Source organism: Phyllostomus discolor, chromosome 1, assembly GCF_004126475.2.
Source record: "Phyllostomus discolor isolate MPI-MPIP mPhyDis1 chromosome 1, mPhyDis1.pri.v3, whole genome shotgun sequence".
NCBI classification, from domain to species: Eukaryota; Metazoa; Chordata; class Mammalia; order Chiroptera; family Phyllostomidae; genus Phyllostomus; species Phyllostomus discolor.
Window position 1 is genome coordinate 136,818,285 of NC_040903.2, and position 15,214 is coordinate 136,833,498.

Sequence of the window (15,214 nt, forward strand, 5' to 3'; positions counted from 1 at the left end):
AAAATGAACGTCTCATGTAATACATTTAAAGTTATAAATGTGCTAGTATATTTGAAATGTAGGAGTGCCTATAAAAGTTGGATTATAGTACATTTATTTTTTTTAAAGATTTTATTTATTTTTAAAGAGGGAAGGGGGGGGAGAGAAACATCAATGTGCGGTTGCTGGGGGCCGTGGCCTGCAACCCAGGCATGTGCCCTGACTGGGAATCGAACCTGTGACACTTTGGTTCGCAGCCCGTGCTCAATCCACTGAGCTATACCAGCCAGGGCATACATTTATTTTTTAAAAGATTTTACTTATTTTTAGAGAGTGGGAAAGAGAGGGAGAGAAACATCAGTGTGTAAGAGATAACTGATTGGTTGTCTCACACATCTTTCTCTCAAGACCTGGCCTGTAACCCTGGCATGTGCCCTGACTGGGAATTGAACCAGCAGTCCTTCAGTTCACAGGCCAGCACTCAATCCACCGAGCCACACCAGCCAGGTCAATAGTACATTTTTTAAAAAATCCTTTTTACTTCTTTTCCATTAACTCTTATCATCATCACGTTTGCTTATAAAAATAATTGACAGTAATTGATAAAATATTCATTTCTGCTTCTTGCTGCTCTTTAAGCCAGAGTATTAGCTTCCCTGGCTACCTTGATACCTTAAAACTTTGTCCTTTGTAGAATTAAAAAGTATTTTTAAAAGGGCTAATTAGAGGCCAGCTTTTCCCTTAAGTTTACATTCTTCAGGAGTGGTTCTCTTGGCTGAGAATCTGTGCCTTATGTATTGGGAGAGGTCATGTTGTTAAACCCATTTTAGTTACACAGAAATCTTGTGTTATGTAAATTCATGTTTGCCACTTTTTATGCGGGGTGAGGGACAGTTTATTGTCTTCCCATACTCCATTTTGCCAAGTTTTTTACTTAGTGTCAAAGCCAGTTACGGTTAGACTCAAAAGATTAACTGAAGTATATCTATCATTCCAGCCAGTTAACACAGTTTTGAGGTCAACTGGTTGTAAACCATTCAGGTGGAATCAGTGAGTGTGTGATGAGAGAGAGGTTGTGCAGTTGGATAATGGGAAGGGCAGGTCCTATTTTAGAGAAGATAGGCAGGGTGGGATGATAGTGCCTCTCTGTACCTGAGGGTAAAGTTCTTGGTAAGGTAATAATAATTACATTAACGAAATTCTGATCACTTTTCTTAGGAACCAACTTCATAAGCATGTTTAAGTAAATACAATGTTAATTATAAAACATTTTTGTTGAACCAAGTAACCAAAAACATCTTGTGCTGTTTAATCTGGTAGCGGCTGTGTATAATGCCTAGAACAATAAGCATTCAATAATTGAATGAAAGGAAAAGCATTTAATCTTACTGCATGATTTAAAAAATATATAGTTGGTCTTTCTGCATGAATTATTGAATGTAGAATTTTTACCATGCCCTATGGAGAGAGACACTTAGAAAAATAAAGGTAAGGCAGCTTAAATAGTCACTAGCAATTTTATTGCTTAAATATAGTAAAACTATAATTTTTTCCTATAGTCTGTTTGAAATATATGCTTAAAGTTAAATGTTTAAAGTATAAATTTACCGACTTAACATTGTTTTAGCACACAGGTGACTTTTAAAGTAGAAGTTGTATATGTCTATACATAAAAATTAAGGATATAAATAGAAAAATACTAAGCAATCTTGCTATCTTGTTTAGTGTCATTTTTCCATTTATAACTTACTATGAAAATACAAAAAAAGCCTGATAGCTAATTCCTTTCCATTTCATCATCTGTAATTGTAACTTTTTAATATACTAAGTAACAACTATTACTGGTTTAAGGGAACATCTACTTGGGTCAAGATAATTTATATTTGAACTAAAAGAGCTGTTTTCTATTTAAGTTTCTCATTTTCCTTATGTATTTCATACAGAGTGATAAAAAAGAATATTGCTTTTGGGCTACGTATCAGATTCTTTTATTGAGCTATGGAATTTGCAAATCACATTTAATATGCTTTTTAGAGTAGAACTCTTTAAGATTTTAACCCACAATATATCCCCTTTCCTGAGTTCCTAAGGGTCAATATTATGAAGCCTCAGCAGAGTCAACAATTGAGTCTAAATTGTAATTAGAGACTATTAGCTTTAAATGAATGCTTATTTGCTTAAAACAGCTGTTGGCATGTTTAATACAATAGTTTTATATCTGATCCTAATATGCTCTATAATATTTCAGTATTATGAAAATGTTCCCTTGCCCTTTTTCTTTCAGTTGTCAAAGTGTCACCATTATTGCTGGGATTCTAAGAAATCTCTGCAAATGCCCCTGATGACATCAGAAACGATTGGTTCTAGTCCCGTGAACTCTCTTGTGAAGAAAGCATGCGACTCCTTTGGTTTAGAGGCCATATCTTTCAGGTCATCCAGAGGTGCCCAAGCCACACCAACAGAGAAGATGGTGATACCTGCAATGAAAATATAAGGAATAAAAACCAAGTTCCAGTCCACATGTAAAATTATGTGTATATATTTTTTCATACATTAGGACATAGTTGTAGAGGAAACTGCCTAGTAATATCTGAAGAACTAAATCCCCAGTAGCCAATCCTTAGGTAGGTTTTAACAGTTTTTGTGGTAAAAATGGCTAAACAGTTTGGTCAAATCCATAATCTTTACCATCATTGTAATTAACCACGTTAACAGACAAATGATCACTGACAAAAATGTTTGATACAGTTCAATGTCCATGATACAACAGCTTAGAAGTAAAACTTTCTTGACTTGATAAACAATATCTTTTTTTTTTTTTAGGATTTTATTTATTTTTAGAAAAAGGGGAAAGGAGGAAGAGAAACATCACTGTGTGGTTGCCTCTCCAGCGCCCCCTATTGGGGACCTGGTCTGCAACCCAGGCATGTGCCCTGACTGGGAACTGAACCAGCAACCCTTTGGTTCTCAGGTCAGCACTCAGTCTACTGAGCCACACCAGCCAGGGCTGATAAACGGTATATTTCAAAACAAAACAAAACAAAACCCTAGAGCAAGCATACTTAGTAAAATGAAAGCTTTCCCTCATACTGGTATGAGAAAGTACTGTGTGCTATCAGCACTTCAGTTAACCATTATAGTGGAGTCAAGCCAGTCGACAGAGCAAGGAAGAATCGGATACGTAAATGGTTAGGGTTTTCTAAAGTGGCATTGTCTGAGGGAATGGTGACTAGTACACTGAATAATAACTTTCTTCTGTTTTAGTCATTGTAGGCTGAAAATTGTTAGTCTTTAATCCCAAAGCAAAACTCTGGTGAGAGAAACAGCTAGAGAAATGTCTGAGGCATTCCACCTGCATTCCCTTGAGCAACCAAAAGACTTTTATTCCAAAGTACATTTTGGCCAAGGTGTTAATTAAATACATTAGCTTGATTCACCTCAATCCCAGTTGTAAAAGCAGTGGTTTAGTAGATTTTTAGTGTAGACTACCATCTATCTACTGGATGAAATTTCCCATCACATTTTGAGAATTTCTGAAATAGCTATCCCCCTCCCATCCAAGGCTTTATCTCCCTTCTAGTGGTTTACAGTGCTCAGAGTTATGAATGCTTAAGATATAAATGAAGCAGATTTCAATGATGTAAAAGCTACTTGAAACGATTTGTTACTTATCACCACCAGCTCATACCTCTTGGAGAAGAAAAATCAAAATTTTCCTCCCCCTTAGTTTTCCTCACTTGTAATTCTACATTCAAGCCCAGATTGTTTAGCTCAGGCCTTGTATATAATCATAGTTAAAAGAATTGCCCTGGCTGGCATAGCTCAGTGGATTGAGCGCGGGCTGGGAACCAAAGTGTCCCAGGTTCGATTCCCAGCCAGGGTACATTCCTGGGTTGCAGGCCATGACCCCCAGCAGCCGCACATTGATGTTTCTCTCGCTCTCTCTCTGTATCTCCCTCCCTTCCCTCTCTAAGGATAAATAAAGTCTTTAAAAAAAAGAATTAAAAAATGGTTGTGACCTAGCCCAGAAAGCCTACTCTGTTTTCTGGCTTTTGTTAACTTTCGTATTTAATTTTGATACCACTGAATAATTTTCATGAAATTAGTGTGGCCCAACCTCCTGAAATTCAATTAAGGAAAGTACATTTGAATTGATCTAGTTCACTTTAGCCTGAATCCAGTTGTGTTAACCATAACTTAGTTCAGTAAGCTCCATTTTTAAGGGGTATGATAGCAAACAGGTCTCCAACATAGCTTAGTTGCTGATGTATAAAATAAGCCAGATGTATAAAAATAAGACAATGGGTGTATCAGTTCTAGTAAGAAAACTGATTCCATCAGTATTTATAAAAGTGCGTAAATGCATTGGCAGAGGTACTAATGTACAGAAAGAACAAGGTCATCATTAGCAATTAAATAGGGAAAAGGAAGTGCAGAAGAGTATAAAAAAAAGTGAAAGGCTGCTAATCCCCCGCCACCACCACCAAGGGAGCATTTTTGTTCTTAAAAATTACTGGGCTGTAGTCACTCAGTTTCATCCCAGGAAAGGTACCCTCAGCTTCTTGTTGGCCTATCTGATGTCAGCACACATCATGCTGATGTCTTCAGGAACCAGGGACCTTTGCCAAAAGTAATACTAAGGTCGAGATAACAAAGAAAAACCTTTTTATACTCTATAACATCAGAGTGTGTTTCCGTTATTACAGAAAAAAAACAAATGGAAGTTTAGATGGAATAGAATTAAAATCATTATTTGTGGCCTTAAGACCTTAGAAAACTCATGCCAGCCTGAAAACGACAAAAAAAAAGGGATGTTATCAAATAGTAGATTCAAAGCCAAATTACGATAAACTGATTGGGAGTGGGGGTGAATATATTCCAAGTCTGAGTCAAATGTGAGGACCTATACATTTTCATGACACAGCATGGTTCTCGTATTTCCCCAGTGAGACGGTGGTCGGGAGTGTGGACTCAGCCAGACTGCGTGGGTTTGAACACTGGCCTCGCTGCTGTGTGTTTGGCAGAAGTTTGTTTTTGTATCCGGAATGGGAGTAGAGCTGCCTTGACAAAAATCAGTTAATGTTGGGCAAAGCTTTAAGAACATGACTGTAGGTGTTTGTTCAATGAAATAAATACGTAAGTCTATACGTACTTCTAAAATTCACTGAATCCCTCCTCCAGTTCCCTCCCCAGTCCTATGACAAGGACCTTACCTGCATCATGGGCAGCAGCAGCCGGGCCTCGCACATCATCATAGGACTGCCCGTCTGTGACGACGACCAGGAAGTTCTTGTTGGGGCTGTCCCTCACGGGGCCAAACACGTTCCTCACAGTGAAGGCAATGGCATCACCAGTAGCTGTGCCACCGCTCATATAGCGGATGTTTCTGATAACTGCTAGGACGTTCTCTTTGGTGTTATAGTCCATGAAACTGAATTCTGTGCGCTGATCATAGGTGAACTGGACAGCAGCTATCTTGGCACCAATGTCTGAGATTTCAAAAGTCTTGGCTATGTTGGAAACGAACTCAAGCATGAGGCGGAAATTACTGTCTCCAACACTGCTAGAGCCATCAATTAGAAAGGCAATGTTCACTGAGTTATAACAGGTCTTGCTGCACATCATTTGCTCATGAGTGCAGAGCTTCTGTACCAGAGGCTTTACATACTTTGTGGTGCCAAACCAGTTGGGCATGTGGTAAGAGAAGAAGCCATTACTCCGACAGACGGCCTAGTGTGGGGGAAGGGGAAGACATAAAAGATATCCAAAGGGATCAAAACTTACCTTTTTAGAAGTGAAAAGTCAATCCAGGTATGGGCCAGTCAGCACTATGCCTCGAGGTCCAAAACAGAATCAGTACCATAACAGAAGACACCCCTCACCTCCTTACCTTATCAATAAATGCAACATCCTGGACCATCCCCAGTTCTTCAGGGATAGGCTTGGCCACAGAAACGATAAATACATTGACACCAAACTCTCTAGCCACAATGCCTGCTTCCTCAATGTCATCAGAAGGCCAGCCATCAATAAATACCACTGCCACTTTAGGGATCCCTTTTCTCACTCCAGCGTCTACTGTGAAGAATTTCTGGGCAGTATGCTTCAAAGCTTTTCCTAGGTTTGAAAAGAAAGCAAGCTGGAACCACCACTGCTCAAGTGACATTTCTATTTCCCTGTACCAACTCAATGCCACCTTGTTTAAGAATTTAACTTCTATAGAACCTGGTTCTATAATAGATGCATAAGGTGGAAAAGTTGAGTTATCTGGCAGGCCTTTTGCTTTTGTCTTCAAAATGCACATTACTTATCCCATCACTTCACAAAGCCTCACATTTCCTTTCCTTATATTAATCATCAGTCAGAAACAGAAAACGCTCCCACTCCTGTACCTGTGCTCTCTGTCCCGGCCCTACTGGCTGATTAGTACCTCTAATGTCTCGGAACACGAAGCCACCTTTCTGAGGGTCCTCAGTGCTACTCTAGTTTTTTCTACCACATCTACATTCATTAGGTAAGTCTGTTGATCTTTGCTTCTTTTTAGCATTCCAAAACGGTACTTCTCTAAAGTGACATCTGCCCTATTTGCCGTAAGGATTATAAATCACAATGCTTTAAATTTTTTTTAAATGTGCAATTTCAATTAACCCTTTGGTATATTTTCCATTAAAGATTGAGTATCTCAAATGATCAAGTGTACATCTAGCCAAAATTCTAGTGACAGGAAGAAGAGTTTCCCATTTCCTTACGTAAAACAGCATAACACTGTTTTACAACGCTGACCATTCATAACCCTCTCCTGTGTTGCATCCCAGGGGCCAGAGTCCACTCACCTGTATTGGAATTACCCCCTCGGAAACCTACTTCCTTTATGGCAAACAAAACATCTTTGGCTGATGTAAAGTTTTTCAAATAAAATTCTATTTTGGGATGTTCACTAAGTGAAAAAATGAAAAAAAAAATGTCATTCAGAAAGAATCGGGAAAGGAAAAGCAATGTAATATACCTTTAAAAATTTTTTAACCTGGGCAATGTCCAGGTTAGGTTTCTTTCTTAATCTCACACTATATCATCAACTAAGGCATTGCATCCTTACTTGAATTATTAGGGATCTTTCAGAAATGTAACAAAAACAATTGCTACCTTGAGGGTTTACTATATTCTGGTAATATACTCTATGTTATATATATTCTATCTCATTTCATTATGACTCTATAAGGTAGAAATTAGTATTTCCCTATCATATAAATGAAGGGAACAGGTTCAGAGCATTTGGGTAATTTTCCCAATAAAACATAGTCACACTTTAAATTCAGATTTGTTTGGCTGTGATGTCCATGCCCAAATTCTACGGAGCACCTGAAACTAGGCGTGGCTCAGGGCCCTGGGCTAAACAGAAACCAGCCTGGTGTGAGGCTGGGCTTGCTCCACTGGGGGCCCTGCAAGCTCCACACAGTCTGGACCTGTGAAGTCAGGTCTCTGGTCCTGACTAGTGACGCTAGTCACTTCAGTGATGTTAAAGCCAATGTTTAACAAATGAGAAAAGTCATAATGAAATGCATTATAAAGTATAATATTGATTTCTGATAATAAATGATATTAACATTTGCTAATCTTAAAATTATGTGTATGGTAAGGGGTTTGAGATTTTCCATATTTAATAGTAAAAGAAGTACGGCTCACTTTTATACTTTGTTCATTAGAGACCATGGTGAGTACAAAACAGCTAATGTACAATTTATCAGATGAGTCAATATTTCATAAATGCAAAACTTTTAAGATCTTAGCATTATCAATGGCCATTAAGTCAAGATTTTTGAGGGATGAGCATAGGCCTGATTGTATTTCTGCATGCCTGATGGTATGATTTTTGTATAACTCATGGAATGTTGGGTCACAAAATCAGATTTCATGGGTTGATAGCCTCACTTTTATGGCCACTTTTCAGCTATCCAAATTATGACTTATGATTTTAATTTTATAGTCAATTTTCAACTATCCTAATTAGTTTTATTATTACCTCCTTAATGATATATTGTTATTCTGCTTAAGTAGAAACTCTTGATATAGTTCTTTTTAAAATAGAGAAACTATAAACCAGGAAGTTTATAGAAAAGCTAGTCTTTGTATGAGTCTACATGGTAGTGTAGTTTTCATCTTAAAAAGGAATTCAGTAAAAATAGCAAAGGAAAAATACAAGAAAAGTACTATGGGGAATTTGCTTTATGGATATTACAGTGTACAATAAACCTACAATAATCAAAGTATTGTAGAACAAATATAAGAAGTATCAAATAGATTAGCCCTGGCTGGTGTGGATCAATGGATTGAGTGCCGGCCTGCAAACCAAAAGGTCGCCAGTTTGATTCCCAATCAGGGCACATGCTGAGGTTGTGGGCCAGGTCCCTGATGCGGGGTGCACAAGAGGCAACCACACATTGAAGTTTCTCTCCTCCTCTTTCTCCCTCCCTTCCCTTTTTCTAAAAATAAATAAAATATTAAAAAAAAAGAAGTAGCAAATAGATTAGGCAAGAAACAGACTTGCCTAAACTTGTATGTAAAATTGATATCATAAACCAATGGAATCAGATCTCATTTTTTTTAAGGTGTGGAATGAATTGTTAAATCATGTAGAAAACAACAAAGTTAAATTTTCACTCCAAAAAAATCTGTCTAAAGCACTAATCTTAACAAATATAACAACAAATTAAATATAAATTACTATTTGTAATAGTACTGGTGACACCCTTACACACTGCTGATAGTAGTTTAAACTGGATCAACTTTCTGGAAAGCAACTTAACTGTTTATTTCAGAATCCTTAAAAATGTCAGAACCCCCTGACCTGCTCCCACTCCTAGGGATCTAGCCTAATCAGAGGTGAGACGCAGACACCACACAGGCGTGCATCACCATGTGCGGTGCGACGGCGAAGAAGCAACAGAAGAATAGCCAAATAATCATGCGAAGTAACATGAAACATTATTTTTTGAAGAATATTTGTGATACGGTAAAATGTTCAAAACACCCAAGGATGAAAGAAAAAACAGGATATAAAACTTTTTTGTTTTTTAGTCTGAGGTTTTAAAATCAAGAAATACCCTCTTGTCCTGGCCAGTGTGGCTCAGCCAGTTGGAGCATCCTACCGTAAACTGGAAGGTTGCTGGTTCGATTTTTGGTCAGGGCACATGCCTAGTTTGCAAGTTCAGTGCCCGGTCTGGGGCATGTACAAGAGGCAACCAATCAATGTTTCACTCACACATCAGTATTCCTCTCCCTCTCTCTCTCCCTCCCTTCTCCTCTTTCTAAAATCAATACACATGTCCTCGGGTGAGGTTTAGAAAAAAAAAAAAACTGTATTAAGAAATACCCTCCTATCTACAATCAAATATTTTCTTAACACACTGAAAAGAAATAACAGATTCTACAGTGATTACCTGTGGAGGTTATGTTTGGGAAATTTTTTCTTTGTGTTTTATATGTTTTTCAAGCTTTTTATAATACACATCAATAAACATTATTTTTAAATGAATAAAACAAAAAAGTCAAGCTTCAGATCTCCAATCAAGGGAACATGGAAACAGCTAAAAAGAATAACAATGGGGGGAGGAATGGGCATATCACTGTCTATTCTTCCTTTAATGAAGAGAAATTAGGAATTGAGCAGAATAGATGTGCAGAGGTAATGGTATGAGTAACATGACCCTTTAGTCTACCTTCTGGTCCTCAAATAGCATATAATTATCTAAATCCTGTTATTCCAGAAAGGAAGCACTTAGACCTACCCAGTCTGCTCAGACATTCTTAGATCCTAACTTTATAGTTTGGGAATCCAGATTGTCCACAACTCAATAGGTTTATATTGAACTGAAATGAATGCACCTACTAAAAGGACTGATCATTTGTCATCATTCAAGTCTCCTCCGCTTACAACAAGGTTGGTACCTGGCTTGAACAAGGCCCACATGTGGTCCTTCTGTTCCAATTCCCAGCATCAGAGCCACTTTCCCAACAAAATTCTTTTGCAGATTAAATCGGCGCTGCCCAATATTAAAACTTCCATCAATCAGAAACGCAATGTCTGCTTTACAGTCTGTGAAAAAGAAGTCTTTCTGTTAGCAGTTTCAAGAGATGGGAGAGAGGAAGAATATTATCTTCCCAAATGGATAGTGGACTCCTACCTTTATTGCCAGCTTTCTTGTCGGGGGTTTTCTTTAGTCGTTTGCCTAAAACAAAGGAAGCATTTGGCATTAGCAAAAGGAAGCAGTTCCATAGCAAGAAGCCTGCAAGGAGTATCGTTCTTAAAAAGGTGATTTAAAAAAAAAATTAACTTCCTAATGACCATCTGGACTGGGGAAGCAATGCCCAACAGAGAAATAAGCCAGGAAGGTAGACACAGTCAACGTGCCTGCAGTCCAGGACTTCCCAGAGCTGTGTCAGGCGACCATAAGCTTCACATTTCATACCTGCTGGCGGACGTGCTGTGGACACTGCTTGTCCTGTAGCTTCCTGGGTAGCACTTTTGCCTTCTGTTAAAATAAAGAGGAGGCTGTTTTTCCTCTTCATTGTTTTTATCATCAAAGCAGAATGACTCTAATTTAGGGTATTATAAGATGATAAATATAATGTAATGATGGTAATTGCAACAATAACTGCTGCATTCTGGTTTCAAAGAACCAAAATGGATTCTTCTCTATTAGGTCATATTTCAAAAGGATCACCAAAAATGAGTTCACATTCATCCACTCAATTTTTGATGTAGTGTTACTTGGTAAATGTCAGGGCATTCTGATTACAGACCATTCACAGCTCCATTGCCATCTTCTGAGTGGGCCCTTGACCCTTTGGGTCCCCTGGCTCTAACCCATAGTTGACCCCTTCAGTCTTGATCACAGGTTTTTCCACTGAAGTCAGAGAGGTTGGGCTGAGAAAAGCAAAAACTTTTTTTGCAGGGCAGGGGGTGGGGTAGTGTTTACACAAAAGAAAGAACTACGTAATTGCACCTACTTGTCACTGTGAAAGAAGCAGACCATCTAGAAAGCGACTGAGACTGGATGCCATTGGCAACTACTGAGGAATAGTTTTCTCGACCCGGGAGGCTGTAGATTCTCACGGGTCCCCCAGAGGTGCTGATTACTCCCCTGCAACACAAGAATAACAGCTGGGAGTCTATGCACACTTTTCAGAGGCATCTGACTGACTTGTGCCATGCTGCATCTATTGCTTTGATTAACTGAGAAAATAGTTCAGCAGGAAAGCCATCTAAGGATGCTGCCAGCCTTTTAATAAACTTGCTTACACAGGTGCAAAATCTGCCTGGGAAAGTGGTTTTGTGCTGTCAAGCTGAAGTGTAATAAGAATACACTTGTAGTATGTTCCCTCATCTGTAAAATGGAGTAAAATTGTACCTACCTTGTACAGTGGTAGAGTTGTCATGGAAGTTAAAACCATGGCTGGCACATAGAAAAACTCAGTGATACATGACATGAGTAGCAGTGTTTTAGAATCATAGAAATCTAGCTATCAAGAAATAATGCAATGTGCCTTTGGTCAGAAAGCTTCCCTGGTGAAGCTGGTGTTGAAGGACATTCAGGAAAACCTTAAAAATGTATCCATATTCTATGGCACCAGAGAAAGAAAAGGTGGCTAGGGAGGGAACGAAAATAATCACACTTGCATTTCTCTCCCCTTGGCGTGTTTGGGCTTACCTGTGGACAGCGGCGCCACATATGCTTGACACAGAAGCATATACTATGTTCCCAAACACGGAGAATTCCTCAAGAGGGCAGCCCCCTGGGCAGAGGACATCTGCTTTCTCTTTCCTGATGTCCAGGCCTCTGGTAAAGCACGTGATAGCAATGGGAACTGAAGAGTAAGGAGGGAATGTAATAACCATCCTAGGACTTTTGGGGCAGTGTTGGTGGGGGAACTAGGAGATGAGATTGATGTTTTACTTCCCTGATTTTGATGTTTCTTGTTAGGAAGGTTGACTTCTGTACTGTCCCACACCATTCCAGATTTTAACAAGCCAAAAGTTAGTTTTCTGATTTAATTTAGTCCTCAGCCACTATAAAGTCTAATTGGGGCATTTTCTCAGTCCTTACCAGTTTGAAAATACATAATTGGAACCATATCAGAACTATAAAATAAGAGTCACTGGCCATTTATTAATTCCTTCTAGTAACATAAAAACCTCACTTCTGAGGACAACTGTGTAGGTAGTTCCCTGAGGTAATGGAACTAAGTCTGGGTCGAGCCTGTGAGGAACACTCTCACAGACACATGCACACGTCTCTAGTCATCCTGTGCTTCAGGTGACCCTTTATACCAGCGCCTTTAAGATATATCAATTTAAACAAACAGTAAAGAGATACTCCTCTTTAGTGAATGTCATTTAGCTCAATCGCTCATTTCACAGATGGAGAAATGAAAGCCATGGGGTTAATTTGAACAGGGTCACACAGCACAGCATTCTGCAACTCATGCAGGACAGGAAACAGAGAAGTTAGTCCCTTCAGAAGGGAGCATTATTATCTGAATGGAACCTGTTTATTTCTGTTCCAGATCTGCCCAGAGCGCCATAGAAAGCACTGTTAATACTCTCAAGTTTTACATGGTCACCCAACTAACAAAGAACCAGAGATTTTACTACAGAAGATGTTAGGTACAGACAAGCCCTTGGCAACATGTAATTAATTTTATTTTAAACACACACACACACACACGTTTTCCCAAGACAGAGTAATACTGTCTGGTCATAACTGCCCAGTTGAGAAGCCTGCCTCCAACAAAGACCCTTCCCTAAGAGCCCTCTGCACTGGGCTGCATCCTGCCCTGCACGTGCCCCTGGAAGGGAAGGCAGGAAGCCAGGGACAATGCCAATCCCCTAGCTCTGAAACACTCTAGGTTTCTGGGGAAATAAAAATCCTTACCAAACACGGCAGTTTCATGCCTCTTATCAAACAGCCTTAATTCTTCCTCCTATTTCTGGTGGCATCAGACAAGTTACCTCTATCTGTCAACACTGGCTTTAGGGAGAATGTTGCGGGAGGGGGCGGAGCTGGGGTGCTGAATACAACCTGGTGCAATTCTTACCTTCATTTCTCCTTTCAAGAAAAACAAAGCATAGATTTTGGAGAAGAGTTTGTCATTTATGTTGTAGAGAACACGCCGACGACACACCCATACTCGGACTTCTACACGTGGAACAAACTCTAAAAAGACTCTCAAATGCTGCCTTTTATAGGGGACACTCCTAGAGACCCAGTCAGGGGTCAGACAAGGTGGGACACCGGCGTAAGCCTCTTTGTCAGCCCTGAGAGTCTGAAGTCGGGTCCAGCAGGCTTCCCCTGGCTCCAAATGGTTGCGGAACACCGGGACGCGTTAGTCCCCCCACCTTCTGTGGGGCTCAACGAATACCCCGCCTTGACCTTCCGCTGTCGCAGCTCCACCAGCCCCGGGCTCTGGGGATGTGAGTGTGGACGGGGAGGTCGGGAGGGTTCCTTTTCCGTGCCTCGGAAGGACCATCGCCTTCGGACCCGAGAGGCCCCCTCGCGTGGGAGAAAGGGGTACGCCGGAGTCGACCGGCAGTGGGCACGAATAGGGGCGCGCCGGCGGCGGCTCCCACCTGCGCGCGCTCCAGCCCCGCCCGCGCACCGCGGTCCAGGGGCGCCACCTGAGCGCGCCTACCTGCGGGCCCTCCTCCCGTCCCGCTGCCCCGCCCGAACCCTGCGTCCCGAGCGGACACCGCCACTCACCGGGCCCCTCGCTGCCCACGGGCTCCAGCAGCTGCAGCAGCAGACTCAGACCTGCGAACAGAGGACAAGCGCGAGGGCCGGCTCCAGCCTCCCCCGGCCTGGCGAGAGGGAAAGCGGGTGGCGAGGGGCGCGGACCCACCGAGGCAGAGAACGGGGCTCCAGGCTGCTGCCATGGTAGTCGTGGGGCTGCGTGCACCTGGGGAAACAGGGAATGTGAAGGAGGCTCCGGCGACCGGGCGCTGCTCGGAAACCCGGGCGCGGCCGAGGAGACGGGGGAGACCTTAGGGCCTCTGTCCCGGAGCTAGCCAACGCCCCCGCCCCCTGTCCGGGTCTGGAGGCCACGCTCCAGCTGCAAATCGAGCCCGACCCAGAATCGATGTGCAGCGGCGGGCCAGAGGGGAGGGTGAATTGTGAAGACAGGCAGACAGCTGGGAGGGATGGAAGAGACGCGCGCACAGGGTCAGCCACCCGTACTCCCGCGCCGGACGCCCAGGGCTCTGCACCTGAGCCGGAACCGCCTCGCTGCGCCCGAGTGCGAAAAGCGCGGCTCCCGGGGCCGCTATAAAGGCCGGGCAGCGCGCATGAGCACTGTGCGGGGGGGGCACGCGGAGTGGGGGCCAGGAGCTGGTCCCCCGGGCCGGGCGGGGGCGTCCAGCTCCACCCTCACCCCCTCCCGGCCCCGGGGTGAGGACCGCGCCCAGGCGCCTCCCCCCCCGCGGCGCGGGCCTTGGCCACCTGGACAGCGCACGGGTCTCGGGGCCGCACTGGGAGGCGCCTGGGCGGGAGTCACAGTCCCTGAACGCGGAGGAGCCGGAGTCAGAGGTGCGGGAGGCGTGCGGGGCGGCGGCCGAGACCCGTGCCTGGCCTGCGCTCGGGTCCGGGAGGCTGCCCGACGTGCGGCCCCTGAGGAGCCCGCCTCACCCGGCTGGGGAGTGACCGTCGCCCGCGGACGGTCCCAGACGGGGGCCCGGCAGCCCTCACCTGGGCCCCGGGCTCTGCTCCGCCTGGGCCGCTGAGGTGGCGCAGAGCCGGCAGGTCCACGCGGCCTCAGAACAAAACTTCCCAACCTCGGGCTCCGAAGGAAACGAGTTTCTTTTCTACTTCTAAACTAAAACCAACCTGGGCTTGACAAACGCGTGCCCTGGGTTTGTTAGAAACCCTGACAACTGATTGGTTATGCTTTGGACCTTAGGGATCCAGCCTTCCGACTCGGTTCCCCTGGAGTCGGATGTCCCCCAGCGGCTGCCTTTACTGTCAGGGGGACCGCCAAGCTTGTGAGGGGGCCCCGGCCCCTCCTCACAGTTGCCTTTTCTTCTTTTCTACATCGGGAAGGATTTATGCTGGGTTGCCTTGCCAAAGCCCCAGACCTTGGGAGTCTGTTGTCATTGCACAGAACCTCAGAATCTGTAAGTATTTATTATCTGCTAGGACAGTGATACGCCACCAGGGAGCACTGACATTTTTTCTCTTCATTCACG

The 15,214-nt window shown here is 42.9% G+C and overlaps 1 protein-coding gene across 1 annotated transcript; it reads right to left on the bottom strand.

Moving 5' to 3' along the window:
* Window positions 1-508: 508 nt before the first annotated feature.
* On the bottom strand, window positions 509-14,321 carry COCH (cochlin). Its single transcript, XM_028507969.2, has 12 exons — window positions 14,240-14,321; window positions 13,876-13,932; window positions 13,737-13,787; window positions 11,688-11,844; window positions 10,987-11,120; window positions 10,446-10,508; window positions 10,161-10,205; window positions 9,925-10,072; window positions 6,813-6,916; window positions 5,870-6,096; window positions 5,193-5,709; window positions 509-2,456 (listed from the first exon to the last, which is right to left on the bottom strand). The coding sequence occupies exons 2-12, from the start codon at window positions 13,907-13,909 to the stop codon at window positions 2,281-2,283; spliced, it is 1,656 nt and encodes a 551-aa protein (XP_028363770.1). The 5' UTR covers window positions 13,910-13,932; window positions 14,240-14,321; the 3' UTR covers window positions 509-2,280.
* Between the last annotated feature and the right edge of the window lie 893 nt (window positions 14,322-15,214).

Excerpts from the sequence above, each read along its gene's own strand:
- COCH (XM_028507969.2), bottom strand. The coding sequence starts at position 13,909 with ATGGCAGCAGCCTGGAGCCCCGTTCTCTGCCTCG. Across the intron at positions 13,788-13,875 it reads GAGCCCCGTTCTCTGCCTCG|GTCTGAGTCTGCTGCTGCAG; the intron begins GTGGGTCCGCGC and ends CTCTGTTCGCAG. Across the intron at positions 10,509-10,986 it reads TGCTTCTTTCACAGTGACAA|AAGGCAAAAGTGCTACCCAG; the intron begins GTAGGTGCAATT and ends TTATTTTAACAG.